Source organism: Macaca nemestrina, chromosome 13 (genome assembly GCF_043159975.1).
Source record: "Macaca nemestrina isolate mMacNem1 chromosome 13, mMacNem.hap1, whole genome shotgun sequence".
Taxonomy (NCBI): domain Eukaryota; kingdom Metazoa; phylum Chordata; class Mammalia; order Primates; family Cercopithecidae; genus Macaca; species Macaca nemestrina.
In genome coordinates this window covers 9,472,835-9,493,186 of record NC_092137.1, presented here as the reverse complement: position 1 = coordinate 9,493,186, position 20,352 = coordinate 9,472,835, and the positions used below count along the sequence as shown (strand labels likewise).

The 20,352-nt window shown below is 45.7% G+C and overlaps 1 protein-coding gene across 8 annotated transcripts in view; it reads right to left on the bottom strand.

Moving 5' to 3' along the window:
• LOC105486513 (ArfGAP with SH3 domain, ankyrin repeat and PH domain 2) overlaps window positions 1–20,352 on the bottom strand; it is a 201,205-nt gene that overhangs the window by 55,481 nt on the left and 125,372 nt on the right. For all 8 annotated transcript variants that reach the window (XM_011749414.2, XM_011749417.2, XM_011749412.3 and 5 more), the window contains 5 exons: window positions 18,448–18,523; window positions 18,083–18,169; window positions 8,456–8,559; window positions 8,289–8,358; window positions 2,231–2,318 (listed from right to left, as the gene is read on the bottom strand). In XM_011749414.2, coding sequence (XP_011747716.1) covers window positions 2,231–2,318; window positions 8,289–8,358; window positions 8,456–8,559; window positions 18,083–18,169; window positions 18,448–18,523 — 425 coding nt within the window. The remainder of the gene's footprint in view (window positions 1–2,230; window positions 2,319–8,288; window positions 8,359–8,455; window positions 8,560–18,082; window positions 18,170–18,447; window positions 18,524–20,352) is intronic.

The following is a 20,352-nucleotide window of genomic DNA, read 5'->3' as shown; positions in this document are numbered from 1 at the left end:
GGTGTCTGGCCAGTTTTCAACCCAAACCTATACAGCCCTGCACAAAGCATTTTCACTACAGATACTCATAGGGAAGGCACCTTTTGAAAACTCGCTGAGGATAAAGAATTAGCATGACTGGAATTCATTTTACCCACTGGAAGACAAGCAGGGAAGGAGGAGGGATGAGAGCTCTTTTCAAAGACAACAACGGACTCTCGCAAACTCATGACACTGCCCCCAACTGTGCTCAGCAAGCCTTTCTGGGCATCAGAGGCCACAAGTCCTTCCTGAAGATGTTTAAATGCATCAGGCTGCAGCAAAGACACTGGCAGGATCTTGGTAAATATCAGTTGGCCACAGAGCTTGTGTGTGGCCAGATTCACAGAGGACCACGTTCCCATACATGTAAGAGCTGCAGTAACTCACGCCCAGAAGGGAGGCACGCACACTTGCCATCTACTGATCCTCCCTGCTGCCTGCTGTGGGAATACATTGGAGCAAGTGCTTCTGCACATATGGCATCTAGCAGGGTCTCCCTGCAGGGCATGCTGGAGGGACCTGGGGCAGCTGAGGGAAGAAGTCCCTACACCCACCTCCAGGCGATGGGTTCACTATTATTGCTAATGAGTTAATGATGGGCATTTTAACGCAGAGCTTGTGTGTTACTAGTTCAGAAAACAGAAAGGCCTAAAACCCTCTGAGTCAGCCCCAGCCACTGGCAGACATCAGATTACACCATCAGGTTTTCTGAAACCCTTCAATTCAAGCCTTTTTGGCTAGCTAGACACAGGTAACCCAGCAGTGATCACTCCGTGTGTGTGTGTGTGTGTGTGTGTGTGTGTGTGTGTTTTAAAGAGTCAGGGTCTTGGTCTTGCTATGTTACCGAGGCTTGTGTGTGTGTGTGTGTGTGTGTGTGTGTGTGTGTGTTCTAAAGAGTCAGGGTCTTGGTCTTGCTATGTTACCGAGGCTGGATGTCTGCTCCTGAACTTGGGTGATCCTCCTACCTCAGCCTCCCGAGTAGCTGGGACTACGGGAGCACACCACCACGCCTGGCTTGCAATCACATTTTAAACTCTGGCCAGTACTCACCAATTTTGTAACATCTTGTATGAATGAAAGGCAAGTTTGATGAGAGTTTGTGGACCTTACTAGACTGAGTCAGGATGGGTGTCTGACACAGGATAAAGTCCATTTTATTTTACAAATCAGTCTAGAGTCTGAAGAACAAAACAAATGGTACTGGAACCCTCCACACACATCACAGTGCTCAGCCCTCCCCAGAGATTGACACAGAGGGTATGAGAAGGGAAAAAAGGAGGATAAGAGCAAGCCATTGTGGTAGGATGGAGTGCTAACCCACAGTTTGCTGGGAATGCTAAATCACGTAACAAGTGACTTCCTAGCCCTCAATAATACAGGTCAACAGACATTTGAAAAGGCAGCCATCTCCCGCTCAGGGGTACTGAGGCACAGAGAACAGCACCGCCTCCCTACAGTACACAGTCCGGCATGGTCCTCTGCACATGTAACTCTTGCGCCCAAATCTCTAGTGACTGCCTCTTCAAAGGGGAGACCGGCCCTTTCTCCCCCTAGACCGTAACCCGGCCACACAGAAACACCAAGGAAAAAAGGTTTATCTTATTTTCTTTCATGAGCCCTTCAATTCAGGGGGTGCTGAGTAAACATTCACCACAACGGATGGTTCCGTGGGGATTCTTGTGTGAACACCACAAAAAGGAAAAGCAGAGAGAAGCAGAAAGGCTAATCCTGTGGTGAGGAAGAAAAACAGTTTCAAACACTGAAGTTTCAAGGGCCCTGCTGAAGACCCTCGTTTTAGTTTTATAGCATTTCTAACATCACCCAAATTATGTAAGTTTTTGAAAACAGAATTGTCCTTCTTTTCTCTTTTTAAAGTGAAGGGGTTTTAGGCTTGCGGGCTTCTCTTATAGGATCTCCTCATTTAGGAACAGGAATGCTGAGGCTAAGAGCTCAGAGAGCCGGGTGATGATGTCTCAGGTCTACAGTGTCCCTGAGGAGCAGGGCCAGTCCTCAAAGTCAAACTCTCCACTAGAAAGGCGAGCAAGCCGGCAGTTACTAATGGAACACAAAGCATGCATATCGCTAGAAAAAAGGGTATGTCTCTTCAAAAACCAGTTCTTCAGAATGCAGTGTCTGGAATGTGAAGGACGCCACAGAAGAGAGCGTAAGGCAGAGTCTCTGTGGTGCAGCATCTCAGAGGGAGCCTTACGTGAAATAAGGTCAAAGCACTTCTTCTCCTCAGGGTTGGTCTTCACCTGGCAGGTTAGCAGGTTGAGCTTTGCAGGAGGCCGGTTAGCCTGTTTAAAAGCAAAAAACAAATAAAAAGGTTGGGGTTGGGTGGAAGGAATGGAAAATCATACAGTATCAATCCTCACGAGATACAGCAAGAGCAAGCTCTTCACTAGTTTGCAAAGGTGGCCTTTAGAAGGCAGACTTGACAGAGGAAGGCATGACTGAGACAAATTACAGAGGCCCTTGAGCTTCGTCTCCACCGATGGCAACTGCCTCCCTGCAAGGGCACCTTGGTGGTCTACACAAACCCACCTGGACAAGGGGACAAGCGATGCCAGCTTTGAGGCTGCTGGCAGTGGGTGCCTTCAGATCAAGGTACTGCCATGGCTAAGCCCAAAACATTTGGTTCTGGTTCCTACCGACAACACAGATGATGTGCCAGGTAACTTGGGCACCCAGTTCAATTTCTGGTGACCTTAAAAGCACTTTTTCTTAGCAAAAACCTCACTTCCAGGGAAGGTAATTTCACAGCACAAAAATGGCAGAGAAATTATTTTCCTACTGTTTGAAGTGATGACAGATAATAGATTCACATTCCTAAATGCCAACCATCGCTGTCACTTAAGTTTCAACAAAACATACTTCATTCATATCTGTAACCCCCAAACCCTCTCCCCCATACATGACACCAAGCGATCACAACACACTTTCATCAGAGGTGTGTCAAAAACGGCTACTGTATTACAGTTTCAAAAAATAGATCATACTTAGTCCAAAAAAGCAAAGGACTAAGAGTAAGAAGATAATTTCAGAAACAAAAATTTCAAACGGCAGAATACCTCTTAGAAATCTTGGAAGAATATCCAAATAGGAGTGGGCTTATCTTACCCACCTACCAAGCTGCTAAAGGAAAGATCAAATAAGAGTGTCTTAAACTTCCATCGTTCTTGGGCCCCACTTCCCTTGGCCACCGGTCGCTTCAAGATGAAAAAAACCTGGATTTGGGATTAATCCAGATACATACACATATGCATCTATGCCTGGACAGACCTGTGAAACCCTCATGCACTTCCAGGCCCAGCAGCTTCCTTCCAGTGAGTCTACAGAGTTAGGGTGGGAGAGATGAACCCATCCTTGCAGAGTGAAGGATTTGGGTTTAATACATGTAAGTTTGGACTAGTGAAAGGCCGATAAACAGGGTTGTACTAGACTCTCCTCGTTCGTAGCTATGTTGGTCTTATCTTCTACAGGTTAGTCAGATACTCTCCATACTCTGTAGATATCTCAGAGAATTCCTAGAGTGTCAGAAATCAGTATTAGAAGACACCAAGCTCTGCCTAATCGTGTAAATCTGGACTGGACACTTTCAAGTGAAAGCACCACTGACTGTGGATTGTGACCAATCGGATTACCTAACTTATCCAGGAGCCAACACACAAAATGATCTATTTCGAGAGACATGGTTACAAACCATGCATGCAACCAAGTACTTTAACACGGGTGTATACCCACCCATACGTAGCCTGTGTCTATTCTGTTACCTCCCTGTGATGACACGACTATACATGGGCAAATTTTAGGGCTACTTCCAAATTGTGGGGTCTTAGATACATAATAAACGAGGTTTGTGCACTTCGATAAATACAGAAGCATCTTCATGGATAAAATGATGACTGAATAACAATAGCTACATTTACTCAGCTATTTTAATCATACACCTACACAAGGCAGGCGCTGTTCTAAATATTTTTCATGAAATAATTCCTTTAATTTTCCTAACTGCCCTTTGAGGTCGAAACTACTCCAATTCTGTAGCTAAAGATACCGGCCCAGACAGACCAAATAATTTGGTTGAGGTTACACAGCTAGGGAGGCGGGAAGCTAGGATTCCAACAAGTCAGGCTGGCTACACGGCACGGGGCTCAGCTGCCACTCCCCCTGTCCTTGACTCGGGTCCCCCTGTCCTTGACTCAGGTATCCATGGAAGGCAGTCGCTTGCCTGGACTTATCTTTAAGAGCAGCAAAGAACCACAACTTAAATTACACCACTCATCCTCCCTCCCCACCTCCACCTTGCAGTCTTTCTTTTTCCCTGTGATATGGGGAAAGGTGTTCGTTCTTTACTACCATTAAAGACAGATTTCTCACTTCACAGCATACCACAAAATAGAGAAAAATATTCAGCGCCTTTATTTGAAGTAGGAATAATTATAACGACATAAATGTGCCTACATATTAAAAAATGACAACCATAAGAATGGCTCCACAAAACATACAAGCTGGTCTTAAGCAATATCATCAGCAGTTCTGTTTTACATTAATAACTGTTTGCTATTCAGGTTAAATATTAAGTATACAGATTAAGTATTAGCTAACGGTAAAGCTATTAGAAAAATTTATGGGAGAAAGTTCTATACATTAAAATCCTTCCCTGTTGCAATTTGGAAAAATACAGTGTCACCTGGGTGCAGTAGCTCACACCTATAATCCCAGCACTCTGGGAGGCTGAGGCAAGTGGATCACCTGAGGTCAGGAGTTCGAGACCAGCCTGACCAATATGGTGAAACCCCGTCTCTACTAAAAATACAAAAATTAGCTGGGCATGGTGGCGTGTGCGTGTAGTCTCAGCTACTTGGGAGACTGAGGCAGGAGAACTGCTTGAACCCGGGAGGCAGAGGTTACAGTGAGCTGAGATCAGCCACTGCACTCCAGCCTGGGCATCACAGCGAGACTCCGTCTCAAAAAGAAAACAAACAAATAAAAAAAAAAACCAGTGTCATCAGTTAACTGAGATATAGAACAGTTTCATCTAATTCACAAAATACCAGTATTTTCTTGAGAATTTAATTTGAGAAGCCCTAGTTTAGAAAACTCAGGAAGGAATGGTGAAAAAACAATGCAACAGCCTTAGAGTTTGCCACGCAGGCAGAGATTATCAGTGATTCTCCATTTTAAACATGCCGTTCTATTTTTTTCCAATTTGTCAGGCTTTTAGAAGATGCTTTCTTCTTTCTTCATGACTGATCATTTTTAAAAAATTTTAGATTGTGCAAGAGCCGGTGGACATTCCTTCCAGTGTAACACAGTCTCCTGCCCTCAGTGGCGTGGCAATGCTGTGAGTCTGGCAAAGAGGATACCTAATTAATTTTGTCCCAAGGATCACTTCTTCCTAGGGCCAGAAAACAGACTTGGCTAAGAGGGAAACTCAACTCGGGCTCTGATCGAATCTCCCGAACGCTATCCTCAATCCTCTGCTCCAATCAGGTACAGCAACTTCATTTCCCGAAGGTTGCCAGCCTCCTGGGAAGGGTTTTCCTACCAGTGTAAATACACCCTGTGTGTTTCCATTTCTTAAAGACCTGCTGCACAGCTGTGTGCCAGGCTCTGCTCTTAGACTTCCACTTCATCAGGTCTTTGGAAATGTACCCTTTTTTCCTGACTGTACACGAGCACACTCAGCAGCTGCTGGCCAAACAGGTGAGCTGAACAAGAAATCAAGTCAAAACCAAACCAAACCAAACCAAACGGGCGTCTCTCTATTCTCTTCCTTGGTATGGGCAAACTCACTTTCCCATGTGCAACCCCTCTGTAGATGCAGTCAATACAGAGGGGTCCTCTGGATTCTGACTTCCAGAGCACGCAGGGAAATAGGGAAAAGGTGAGAAAAGGAACACTCGGCCACTGAACGGAGCGCTGGAAAACTACTTATTTTGCTGCATGGCAGCGAGGCAGTGAATCAAGACAACCCCACCAGCCACCCCTGCAGGATGTAGGCAGCAATGGCTGCTAAAGGCAGGAGGAGACCTCTGGAAGTGGAGATTCCCTGGAGAGGGGTTTCCCCTCCAAACACAAAGCACTTATGAAATATGCACGCTGTGTGACAAGCTGAGTTCTCAGCATCCCAGTGATGCCGGTTATAACCGTACTGTCTGCCAAAAACTGGGGCAACCCATGCAAACTTAAAGACAGCTAAGCCTCCATGTCTTTTGAGAAGAAGTTCATGCTATGGAAGTGACTTGAAGTGAAGTTTATGCTGTCAGCAAAGGATTACCAGACCTATTTTCCACCTGCCATGGAATGAGTCACTACCTGGCTTACCCTGAGGCCTGGATCTAGGGGAACTCTCAATGAAGCAAATACGCCCCTTGACTTCAGAGCGGTAAAAGCGTGAACTAGAACTTAGTTCTTTGACAGTTTCTGCACTGAGGCAGTCAATCTGAGTTCAAACAAACAGCGAGTGGACACCAATTCGAAAGCAGACCACAGAACCACAGGTGTTGAGATCTGGAAGGTATTTAGAAGGGAGCCTAGTCTCATCTAATCTAACATTCCTAATATTAAAGACAGTGATGGCTGGATAAATTTGCTTCCCTTGGTCTACAGAACTCATACCCTCACATCCATGCATAGAAAGAATGTCTTTTTTATTTTTTTGAGATGGAGTCTTGCTCTGTCTCCCAGGCTGGAGTGCAGTGGCGTGATACTGGCTGACTGCAAACTCCGCCTCCCGGGTTCAAGCAATTCTCCTGCCTCAGCCTCCCAAGTTGCTGGGATTACAGGTATGTACCACCATGCCTGGCTAATTTTTGTATTTTTAGTAAAGACAGGACTTCACCATGTTGGCCAGGCTGATCTCGAACTCCTGACCTCAGGTGATCTGCCCACCTCAGCCTCCCAAAGTCCTAGGATTACAGGCATGAGCCACTGCACCTACCCAGACGTCCCATTAAGATCCAAACTGCATGGCCCTGGGGTGGGGGGTAGAGTGGTGATCACATGACCAGTGAAACGTGGGTTTTGAAAATAGAAAATGACCTTCATTTCCAAGTTCAGAGACACATTCAATCCCCTAGAACAGAGGTCGTCGAGAATCCCTATACTGGGTATATACCATTCTAGCTTCTCTCTCCCTTTCTAAAACGAAGTCGGCAAAAACAAAGGCACCCCCAGAGGAACACAATCCTTGCTGCTGTGACATGCTTCAACTGGGGTTTTACTCTATTCCCTTATTCATAAGAACCTCAGGGCCGTTTCTCTGGACCCCATGTTGAGTGATGACATTTGTATAGGGGCCAGAAAATCCCCTCTGAGTTCCTGCCCAGCTCTGCCTTCACCAGGGGACTGGAGGGACAAGGGGCAGGAAAGACAGTCACTATCATCCACTCACATGCCCAAGGCTGCTGGACTGCATGCACTAGTAGGCCTCTGCTTGGGGAATGGGAATGCAAACGACTCTCAGCATCTCACTAGCAACAAAAAAGCAACAACCTCAGCCTTGAGACATCACCAAAGCTGTTTACTAGTCCATGTGGTTTTCACCAGCTCTGGCACGCCAGGTGAGGCAACAGTATGCATAATACTGCCATGGAAAGAAGAGTGTGGTGTGCAGGGCTGTGTCTGTGATCCAAGTTCCTGGCCTCTGGAAGCTAGATTGGTAAGGAACTTTATCCCGACTGGCTTTTCATAAGCTCAACATAGAGGGCTCTGTTTTTTCTTGCATGGACTCTGATAAACAGGATGATGGAAAGAGGCCTTAAGGTTGGGCACCATATGTTAGATTTCGATAATAAAATTACTGAAATCTCTCTTCTCATGGATTTCTGGTCCCCAGAGTCCTGCCCATTTAAATGTTCTTCTCTTAATGGAAAAGTAGAACTCTTCCCAAGTGAGATGTTTGATTTCCAGAGACAGAGCTGGGGGAGCAGTTTGCTGTTGTGTGCTTTCTAGAGTCACAGGCTTCTCAATAAAGACAACCTGGCTTATCAGTTACTCCTGACTCTGCTAGGGAGTGGAACAAGGACAAGGCTCCACTTGCCAAAAAAAAAAAAAAAAGAAAGAAAGCAAGCATAAACAGGCTGCAGGTGCACCAAATCAAGATGGAGGCCAACAAGCATTTCTCACAGGGAAATTCTTCAAGACGCATCCTTAATACCATAACACACGGAGAACGACTCCTGCCCTCTAACTTCAGAAAGTTCTCCAACACCAACCTCATCTAATACAGCAGACACCATGGATTAAAAGAGAATACTTACGGTACCATGGGATATGGTCAGAAAACCATTTTTAACTGAACATTTCCTTTTCTGCCACACTTTTCGGATCCTTGTGGATAAGTGGGAGAAACAATAAGAGTTTAGACATTTTGGACACATGAGATAACGAACGTACATTTAAACTCTAGCAACACCCCCTCACGTACCCGTCGCTCTTCTTGTAGAGGCTGCCGTTCCGCTCGGTCCCATGTTCCTTGTTTCCCTGAGGCTGATGTAAGCTGTAAGCTGTGCTCTGACGAATTTGGGAGTCCTAAAAAATGAAGAGTGTTTTTAATCTTGTCCAGGTCCCAATTTTTAGAAAAGCAGTACACAAAGGAAACTTATGCCTAATAAGCTTTTTTTTTTTTTTTTTTAAACAACAACAACAAAAAATTGGAGAAATTTCCCCTTCTCAACACAGCAAAAAGAGAGACATCACATTCCTCTCTAGGAACTGATAAATGTCATCCATCAGGCTGGAGAAGGAAATGTCAGGAAACCAATATCCCAAACTGGCTGAAGGAACGAGCCCTGGAAGTTTCCAGGTTTTATTTCATTATGAGCCTTAACCCCCTGACAATGACATGAGGCTCCCACTACGGCCAGAGTAGCCCTTAAGGAGGGAGGTGATGCAGTGAGTGGAAAGGCAGGGGTTTCCAAGCAAAACAACAAAACCAGCTTTCTGTCCCTTACTACAGAACCATCACATAAGCTCTCTGCCTCAATCTCCTTCTTGGGCAATAAGAAAAGAATAACCAGTAAGGTCAATAAACAGTAAGGACTCAGTAGGATCACACACGTGAATATCAACAAGTACTACACAAATCTTCACTTCCTCACCCCATCAATCTTAAGTAAGGGGGGTCTGACCCTGACCAAGGGGAGCTTAATCACAGACAAGCCATCTACATGGTCAGCTGAGAATCTGATTGAATCTACCACAACTGGGAAACTCCAGCCCAGCAGCTTCTTAAGGCAAGCAAGGACTAGCAATGAACACCCAGGACCCAAGTCCAGTGTCTGGCATCCAAAAGGTGCTCAACTGGTGTTTAACAAATGTTATCAGGCTGGGCACAGTGGCTCATGCCTGTAATCCCAACACTTGGGGAGACCAAGGTGGGTGGATGGCTCGAGCCCAGGAGTTCAAGACCAGCTTAGGCAACATAGCAAGACCTCGTTTCTACAAAAAATACAAAAGTTAGCTAGGCATGGTGGCAGGCGCTTGTAGTCCCAGCTATGCGGGAGGCTGAAACAGGAGGACTGCTTGAGCCTGGGAGATCAAGGTTGCAAAGAGTCCTGATAGCACCACTGCACGCCAACCTCGGTGACAGAGCGAGACCTTGTCTCAAAACAACAAAAACCAAACAAAACAAACAGTATCAGACACTGTTTTGTAGGAGTGGCCACCAGTGCCAGTGCAGGAAATTCTATTTCCCTGAGACTTAAATGAAATGAGAGGGGAGCAAGATGTGAACAAAGTGTTCACAGGTCAACCAGGAAAGGGCCGAGGTCTGCCCGCAGGTGTTTAATGAGAACTCCTATCCAGTTCATTCCATAATGGGAGAAACAGGGACATAATGAAAGTAGTGGTTTGCTCCAGGCGCAGAGCTCCTTAAAGCAAGAGCAGAGAGTGGAATGGAATCCTGCCTTCCACTCTGAGGCTCCCTCCATTACACCATCTTCTCTTCCCAGAGAACAGCCTCAGAGTCTAGGGCCATTCTCATCACTGCCACTGAGCAGCTCACCATCCTTGGAGAACGAAGCACATCCCCAAACGATGAAAGAACTAACGCAGGAAAATCAGTGTGATAGAAGCTGAGAATAAGAGTACTCAAGAACTGAAGAGTCAATGGGAGAAAAGCACAGGAAAAAGTGAGTTTTAAACATGAAGGCAAGAAATGGCAGAGAATCAGGGGAGGATCTTCAAGACAAAGTAGACAGAACACAGAAGACATGGGGAGGCCATGTGGTCAGCAACCAGGGAAGCTGGACAAATACTGCATCTGAGGCAGTAAGGCCTGGGAGTGGACAAGACGGGCTAGAGTCAGAGTTTCAACTGCATCTCAAGGCACAGGCAACCTCTTGGATTTCTGACAGTTTGAAAAAAGATTCTGAAGCACAAAACTGTTTAATTTTAATGAAGTCCAGTTTACCTACTGTTTCTTTCATCACTTGTACTATAAGGGTGCTATCTAAGAAACTATTGCCTAGTCCAAGGCCATGAAGATTTATCTTTATAAAATCTCTTCCAAGAGCTTTATAGTCTTAGCTCTTACATTTAGGTCTTTGACTCATGTTGAGTTAATTTTGATTATGGTGTGAGGTAAGGGACCAAGTTCCTTCTTTGCTTGTGGCTATCCAGCTGCCCCAGCACAATTTGTTGAAAAGACTACTCTTTCTCCATTGTCTTGGCACCCTTGTTGAAAATAAACTGTCTCTAAATGTAAGGATTTATTTCTGGACTCTCAGTTCTATTTCACTGGTCTATATGTCTCTCCTTATGCCAGTACCATACTGTCTTGATTATTACAGCTTTGTGGTAAGTTCTGAAATTGGGAAGTGCAAGTCCTCCAACTTTGTTCTTTTTCAAGACTGTTTTGGCGATTCCGGGTCCTTTGCATTTCCACGTGAACTTCAGAATCAGCTTGTCAATTTCTGCACAAAGGCAGCTGGGATTTCTGATGGGGACTGCACCGACTGTGTAGATCAATTAGGGGAGTACTGTCATTGTCACAATATTAGTAAGTCTTCCACCCCATGCACATGAGTGTCTAGCACTGACTTTTTAAACTCTGCCAAAGAAGAAAAACCAAAAAACTCCACGTGAGCAATCAGTAACGTGCTGAGGCACTCTTCATTACTGAACTGACAACCGACCCTGATAAGCAGAGCCCAGGAGGGGAGAAATGAACTCATTTCCACAGAAACTTCACACAGCACTTGTGCCTCTGGATAAACTAGGGCACACGCACATTGATGGGATGAGGATGGTCCCAGTTTCCACATTTTCTCAGAAGGGCAGAACATTGGCACCAAAATTTAGAGCAAATCCAGCCTTCGACGTTGCTGGGAACAATGGTGTGGAAGGAATGTGGAGAAATATTGCTCACCTGTACAGCGTCTCTGTGAAAGACTAAAAATAAACCTGTCAGGAGACTCAACTGCACAACCAAGAAATACGTCTATTGATTTGGGGAGAAAAAAAGCCCTGCACAAAGTAAGTGGTGAAATCATGTGACAACACTGCTAACACTGTTGGTGCCGCGCATGTTAATCAGAGCCATTTTCAGGTCTCACGAACAGGATAAGGGACATTCTTCTCAACAGAATCAAACCCTATGCCAGAAGGTGACAAAGAAATCACCCTGTTTTATGCTTTTCTTTAGACCAATTAAAGCATGCAGGCAAGTCTGAACTAAGCTAGCCTATAAAACTTCACATTTGTAAAAAAGAGGAATAAAAGCTGTTTAACATAAAATTGAACTGTTTTAGCGTGAATTATTTCAGCATCCTCCAGGTGAATCCGAGACGACCCGGTAACAATAGCCTTTGTTGGCCTGACCAGGTGAAGGCCTGACAGGTGAAGGCCTGACAGAGGAAACTGGCCCTTTCACATGACCGAGGTTTTGATTTTCAGAATACTATTCAAGGGAAAAGAATCTCTCCTCCTGGAGAGAAGAAGAACATAAGAAGTAAGAGAGGCCAGGGTGGTCCATGTTGCCCCAATTCCTAGAGACTCCAATGTACTCTCCACTTTCCTAAGAGAGACAAAGACAACCTAAACTCGACTGACAAAGCCTCAATGTGCAGGGACTGTTTGTGTGCCTGAGTATGCAGGGTAAGCAGGCACTTGGTAGAACCTCAAAAGGCTTTCATTAAATTCTATTAGTGTCCAATATCCTCTGTCCTGTGACACCCAGACAAGTTCTCAGAGCTCAGGCATCATCCTTGATTTTAACTTTTCCGTTGCCCTGTGAAGTATGAGCCATTGGGTCTGGCCAACATAGAATCTGCCCAGATGACCAGTAGACTTAGTATCTGAAATCTCCTGGAATGGAAGGCAAAGGGGGATGCTGCCTGCAGTACAAATCTCATAGAGGTTTACAAATAATTTAAGAATCCTTTAGCTAAGACTCTAGGATAGCTTAAAAACCGACATTTTGCCCACTTCTCAGAAAGTCAGTGTCCAGAGAATTCCTGTGATTGACAAGTTTGTCAAGGAGTAATTTCTGGAAGCTTAAAATTTCTCTGCCCAGGAGGGCTGTGATGTCCAATTCATTCCCCATCTTCTGAAGATATGACAGGTGTGTCCACCCACACGGGCACAACAGGGAGCTGGAGGCCTTGCTGAGCCAAGCACTGAGCTACGGTCTAAGAACAGTGCTTTCAAATATCGTTACCACCTATTCTCCATTATTTAAGGGTAAAAGACTCCGGAGAACCAGTTTGATGCGGAATAGATCAGGGTCAAATCCTGGCTTTGATGCCACTGTGTGAGCCCAGCAAGGGCACTCATTCTCTTTCTCTCACAGAATAAAGTTGCGGACATGGCTGGTCAGGCGCGGTGGCTCACGCCTGTAATCCCAGTACTTTGGGAGGCTGAGGTGGGCAGATCACAAAGTCAGGAGTTCAAGACCAGCCAGGCCAACATGGTGAAACTCCGTCTCTACTAAAACTACAAATATTAGCCAAGCGTGGTGGCGTGCCTGTAATCCCAGCTAATTGGGAGACTGAGGCAGAAGAATCGCTTGAACCTGGGAGGCAGAGCTTACAGTGAGCGAAGATCGCACCACTGCACTCCAGCCTGGGCAACAGAGGGAGACTTTGTCTCAAACAAACAAAAAGTTGCAGACATGGGCAAACATTGCCTACCCCGTAAAGTGGTTTGTAAGGATCGTTGGCCACACTTGTAAAGTGCCTGGAAAACCTGAAAAGTGAGGTAAACAGGAAATGTCCTGCAATGGACAGGAGCAGGTCCCTCCTCCCCAAGAGTGAGGGGACCGTGGAATATGATGCAGGCTGGACACAAGAGAGGTGGGTGAGAGGCAGGTGAAGCTGGAAGAGCTGGGTCAGGATTAAGAGAAGGAGCCTAGAGCTGGGTATGACAGTACTTTGAGTCAGATAGGGAGGAGGGAAGAGGGACACAAGCCATGAAGGCATGGGGCCAGAGGACGGACCAACGAGGCGGCTAAGGGATATGTCACACACGACAACAACAGCAGTATCCATTCCTGTTCAACCTCTAAGAGGGCGACACCATGAGGGAAGGGAATTTGGTCACTATGGTATCTTTACCACCTAGGAGCTCAGTATTTGTTGAATGAATGAACGAACTAGTCCCTGTTTATTAAGATAATATGGTAAGTGCTTTACAGAAATGATCTCTTAGGTCTCCTGACAACTCTCTGAGGTTGGCTGTATTATTCCTATTTGACAGACTGGAAGACCACGACATAGAGAGGTCCAGGACTGAGCAAGGTAGGAAGTGGAAGATCCAGGATTCAAATGCCAAGATCCACGCTCTTCTGCTCTGCTATACAGCTACCCAGGCAACCCCGTCGTAGGCAGAAGCGGTCCTCTCCACCAGCCCCACCTGCTGGGACTCTTGCTTGCTAATTCCTGCCAGGCCCCAGGTTTTTTTTGTTTTTTTTTGTTTGTTTGTTTTTTGAGATGGGGTCTTGCTCTGTGGCTGAGGCTGGACCACAGCCTGTGTGATCTTAGCTCACTGCAACCTCCACCTCCCAGGTTCAAGGGATCCTCTCACCTCAGCCTCCCGAGAAGCTGGGACTACAGGTGCATGCCACCACAACTGGCCAATTTTTTTATTTTTTTGTAGAGATGGAATCTCACTATGTTGGCCAGGATGGTCTTGAACTCCTAGACTCAAGCAATCCACCTGCCTTGGCCTCCCAAAGTGCTGGGACTACAGCTGTGAGCCACCATGCCTGGCCTGCTAACTCCTAATCATCCTTCGAAGCCCCATCCCAGCCTCTGGGAAGTCATCCCTGATGGCACTTGCCCAGCCTGCACTGGGCAGACACTGCTTCCTGGAACGGATGTCCACGAGTGCTCTCATCACACTGCGCCCCAATTGCTTCTCTGTCCCCACCCCCAGAGGATGAGTCCCTGAAGAGGTGAGAACCGGATCGTCTTGTTCTGTTGTGTCTGTGGAGCGCTGGCTTAGAGTAACAGTGGAGGAAAGAGTAGCTGGATGTGTGAATCAACAATGAATCCTCTACTGAGGCTGACATGGAGGCCAGAGCCAGGCTACCTAGCAGCTCAGCACTCGGAGAGGCAGGCAGGTGGTCACGGACAGAGATCTCTGATGAAGGCCAGATTGGGGCATGTAAGATACACAAACTCAGAGGCAGAAGAAAATTATGGCGTGGTGAACCTTGGTTGCCTGGGTGGCACAAACTGTTCTACCACATCCTACTAGACAGGATGCTCGAAAAACAGGGAGCAAAGATAACAGAGAGAGAAAGAAAGAGCAGGCGGTGGGGGGAGGGAGGGAGAGAGAGAGGGAGAGAGGGAGGGAGAGAGGGAGGGAGGGAGGGAGAGAGGGAGGGAGAGAGGGAGAGGGAGGGAGGGAGAGAGGGAGAGGGAGGGAGGGAGAGGGAGGGAGGGAGGGGGGAGAGAGAGAGAGAGAGACCGACCAACCATACTTGAAATCTGCAGAGGAGAAAACCATGGTGGTTTCAGCACTCAGACCTCTGAGACCATATCCCAGAGCCTGATCCTCCCCATAGAAGCGCACAAGTCTGGGCTCTCCACATCAAACAGCAGAGAGCCTGCACACCAGTGATGAGGCTTTGGGACTCCGCCAGCACCCCAGCAGGGTCCGTCCCGGCAGAACTCCATCGGATGGACGACGTGGGATGGGAAAGGCAGGAGGCGAGGCCGATGGGGAGAGAGCCCAAGCAAAGATGAGCAGTGCCAACAGGTTTAACTCTGTAGATAGGATCTTCTCCAAAAATCGAACACTGTGGTGCATAGACCAGTCCTCATTGTATAATATTGCCCTATGGGTGGTCACTGCACAAGTTTTCAACTTTTCTCCAAGTATGAAAACCTTCACAAAGAAAAACAATGGAAATACCAATAGTATTCTCCTTACAGAGAGCAGAAAATATCAAGAACAAAACATGAATGGCCAGTGATTGCGAAGTGTGAGGTCACCAGGACCAGAATGGCACAGGCTCCACACCAAAACAAAGCTGCATGGTCACAAAGAAACAGCAGCCTGAAGCTACCACACTGGAATGGCCACTCTTCATTCCTTCAATAACTGATGCATGGGATTTACAGGAAGAGAATGAGGAGCACTGGCTTCTACCAACGCTCAACACAGTTTCTTGGGGCATGTTAATTTCTATGAACTGTGATTACACAGGCAGGGTTAGAATTTCTGTAACACTGAATAAAAATCCTCTAACACCTTCAGTTGTCTAAGTCACAGAAGAAAATCCAACCAAAGGAATGACAGCCTAAACAATAATGACCAAATGATCAATTCTTACTGCAAATCTGAGGTATACAAAATGGAACCCCCATCATGAAAATCATTTTAAACCAGAAAATGTAGCATATTCACATCTGCTTATTACGTGCAACTGTGTTTAAAGACTGTCCAACTTGCTGAATGCCATTACCTAAAAGCAATGCAGAGCATGATACACAAAAAACACAACACCCCCACAACTAGGAGATTGTTGAGTTAGGTCTTGACAAGGAGCCAACTGGGCAGACAGCCAAAGACGAATAGTAAAGGAGGTTCATTTGATCCCTCTGTGCAATCAGGGGCAGATGGGCTGGTCAACAAAAAACAACAAACTATAAAGAACTTCTGGTCTGTGCTGGTAAATTTGTTATACTTCCCTGCAAAGCTGTAAATAACCAGCTCTCTCACAACAGCCCATTTTCCCAAACCTCCTAATTCTGCACTGCCAAAGCAAACACAGCCTTTGCACTGTGCCCAGAGGGCTATTTGGCCCCAGCTGCTGCTCTGCCTTATTTTAAACCTGAGCTTTGCTTCATGGGTTGGATCCTCCTTCTTAGACAAAGGCAGTTCTCGATCATTTCCAACGGCGCGCTGGGGAGCAGCCACCTTGGACGACATTCTGGCTCCCGCCCTCACACTACCTCCTCCTCATTACAACTAGGCCACTATTTTCTCCTTACGCCAAGTTCTTTTTTCTTTTTGTGCTTATATCCCATGTTTGGGAACATCAAAGCATCAGAGCCTACGTTCTCTAGACTAAGAGGAAGTCACCGTGTTGTAGGTCATTTCTAGCACTAAATATAACCTTGCTCTGCCAATGTCTCACTTAGTTGACCCATGTTTACCAAAATTCTACTAAATGAGCGCTGTGGCACTACAGTGCGATGGAAGAATTGCTCAGAAGGCAGAGCGGCATCCCCAGGCTGCTCGAGGTCCGGCTGGAGAAAAGGCATCTGTGCATTTAAGGCACAGCCAACACTCAAAAAGAGGAAGAGGCTGTGATTCAAATGGGGCTTTCAAACAGGACGTGCTCTGTGAACTCAGATCACTGTGGGCTGGGGTGATCAGAGGCAGTGCTTCAGAGGTGGGGTTTCAGAGGGACTAGAAAGATGTGTAGAATTCAGCCAGTCAGGGGAGAGAAAGGGAGGGAGGGAGGGACCTGCTTCATCTTCACAAAGGAACAACAGCAAAAGTGTAAACTGTAAACCCAGAAAATATCCACTTCCCTAAGATTTGTGCAAACTCTTCAGCCTTTAATAAAATCTACAACAATGAAAGGTGAGGGGTTAAAATAAAAAATGCTACTAGCCATTAATATATAAAAGGAATATATATATGTATATATATATATATACACACACACACACATATAATGTTCATGAATAAAACATGCAAAATTCTGCAATTTATTAAAATACTGAACTACTTACTCTCCTAGACTTCGGTCACAAAAGGTAAATGCATTTGGGAGAAAAACAACAATATTCAGTTATAGTACAAGAACTTACAATAAAATAGAGCTCACCAAACTGCCAACAGGGAACTTTATGCTCTGTCAAGTAGTTTAACAATTCCTCTAAAATCACTAGATACACATTTAGACACATTCCTTTTATTGACAAGGAAATGGATTTATACTAAATTCACATTATGATACCCACATTGTAGTGAAAATATAGTAAAATTATCTTTAAAACTTTTTAATGGCTTTTTTAAAACAAGTCCCCACAACACAAATTGTCCCTGCTGACGTGTTAGCACGCAGAGGCGCCATTACAGAAAGAGGGGAAGTAAGAGAACTAAGGATTTCTGTCTGTCACTACGGAGGCAGCTGTAAGAAAAGCTCATGCCTCATATCGTATAGAACACAACCTCAGGGCTGGCAGAGCCCCAGCTGGTCTCCTGCTACGTGCCTAGGCCCAAAGGGGCAGAGTCCATGTATGTCAGGGTAGGGAAACGACAGAGGGCCAGGTACAGGATAAGTAGCAAAAGGACACATGGTCTCTGTGACGAAGCCGCCAAGAGCTCCTTATCTAGCAACTGACAGAGCACAGGGTTTACACACCGCCATTAAGGCCATGCATGTAGTAAATGCTTCCTCCTGAAATAAACATATTTTAAAAGATGGTTTTACAGAACCTAAATTGCAAGAATACATTAAATGTTTTCCTGCTGCCTGACACAGCCCGAGCGAACTGTGAGCTCCTAGAAGATATGAACTTCATGTTTTTCAGGCCCAAAGCCTCCAAGAATGGGGCTAAAACTGCAATCTTTCAAAATTAAATCCCCTCACCTCTTTCTGTTCAACTTGCAATGCGGATTTCAAAATATCTCGAAGCTGTATCAACTGCCTTCTTTCTTCATCCTGGGCCTGTTTGATCTTTAAAAACACACACACAACAGAACGAATCAGAAAATTAAGACTGAGGTACAGTGAAACGTTGGTGCTCATGGGGCCATTTCCACACAAAGCGACAACTGCCTCCCTCGCTAGTCAAACCTTCCCTCCCACCATGACAGAGGACCGGCGTGGGAACGCCACACTCCACGTGGGCGGCACAGCATGGAAACACAGGATTACACAGAAGCAACATTTAGAGGAAAATGTCTGTTGCATTAAGACAGTTTTAACACCGCGGTGGGAGGGAAGCTACTCACCGTGTGAAGATCTGTAGACAGCGTTTCAATGGAAGGTTTGAGGCTTTCCACGGCTTTGAGTCCATCCTGAAAAAAACTAGCAGGAAAAAGAAGAAACAGAGATGACACTTCACACAGGAAAAAATAATTTTGTCAGACAGATTAAAAAACTTCTTTAAAGTGACTGAAGTCATTATGTAACTCCTGGGGGAAAAGACTGTATGAACAGAACCTTAAAATATCAGGCAAACCAAGAATAAAATGACACTCAAAATTAGCAGGAGCAAATAGAAAAGGAATTGCAATAAGCTTAAGTATTTAAGATTTTTCTCAACCCATATAAAATGAGGCCTTGATTTTCAGTTTATAACGGGAGCGGGTTCTGCTCACAAATGGCAGCAACGGCTTTGATTGATTTCTTCTGAGCATCCAAACAGAAGCATATGAAGCTAGAAAGGCATGGGGCACAAGTGGAAGACACTAAAGAATGTGCCGCAACATGTGACCGCTACATGGAAAAGAGAAGGAACGCAGAGGCTGGGTGCGGCAGCTCAAGCCTGTAATCCCAGGGTGAGGGATTTGGGGAGGCCGAGGCGGGAGGATCACTTGAGACCAGGAGTTCAAGACCAGCTGGTCAACACAGCGAAACCCCTAAAAATACTCTATTAAATATACACACACACACAAAATATACAAAAATACAAAAAGCTACTACTCGGGAGGCTGAGGCACAAGAATTGCTTGAATCCAGGAGGCGGAGGTTGCAGTGAGCCGAGATCGCACCACTGCTTTCTCGCCTGGCGACAGAGTGAGACTGCCTCCAAAAAAAGAAAGAAAGAGACAGACAGAAAGAAAGAGAGAGAGAGAGAAAGAATGCAGAAAAGAACCAAGCAGCTTTGATGGCTACACTCTGTATCTGTGGGGTAGGACACCGTAGATGGAGAACTTGATATTTGTATCAAGAGGAATTTTTTTTTTTTTAAAGGCTGAAAACTGAATGCCATGAGGTCACCTATAACAAGTGATTCAGGAAATGCAACAGAGGCTGGACAAGTTTTTCCGCTGCAGTCATGGGCTGGTGTTCAGTGCCGCCGCCTCTGGAGGGTGCTGTGTGTAACCCTTTTGAGAGGAATGAAGAAAGGGCATTTCCATGAGCTAAGGAGAAAGTTCTAACCCATAACGAGGTCTCCAGGGCCCATGTAATGCGGCCCCTGTCTGCAGCTCCAGTCTCAAACCACACCATTCTATCCACTTTGTTTACTCAGATCCAGACACACCGGCCTTTTCTCCCTTCCTCCGTGGCCACCAAGTTCTCCTGCCCCAGGCCCTCTGCACTCCGTTTCTTCTCTCTAAAGGCTTCTCCTAAGGTGTGTCTGCTTTGCCTGGTTGATTCCCACTCATTCTTCAAGTTTTAGGTTAAACATACCCTGGTTAGCCAGGCCTTCCATAATCCCCTACAAGTTATTCCCCTATAAGAGGCCTTCTTATACTTTCTCAGGGCATTTTGTATTTTTCTGCAAAACACTTGTTGCACTGCAATTATGTATTCATTAGTGTGATTGTTTAAAACAGAATTCCCTCATTAGATCTGAAGTTCTAGGAGGCACAAAGTACCCGCAAAGTCTGGCGTATTTCAAGCACATGCCATTTATTGAATGAATAAATAACTTAATGAAGGATGGACTGTCACCAACTTTAACCAGTTTATTGGATAACAAGGAGACTATCTTTAAAAAGTGATCCGGGTTTTGCATGTATCATGTGAGATGATGTTTACTTCTTTTAAACTCAGCAGTAGCTCTGTGGGCGTTTCCCAGACCAAGTGCATGACACACAAAAGGCGCTGTGAAAACACTGCAGTGTGACGTTTAATACAGCAACTCCAAGGAGGAAGGAGAGGGACACACAGGCTGTGGGGCATGAACA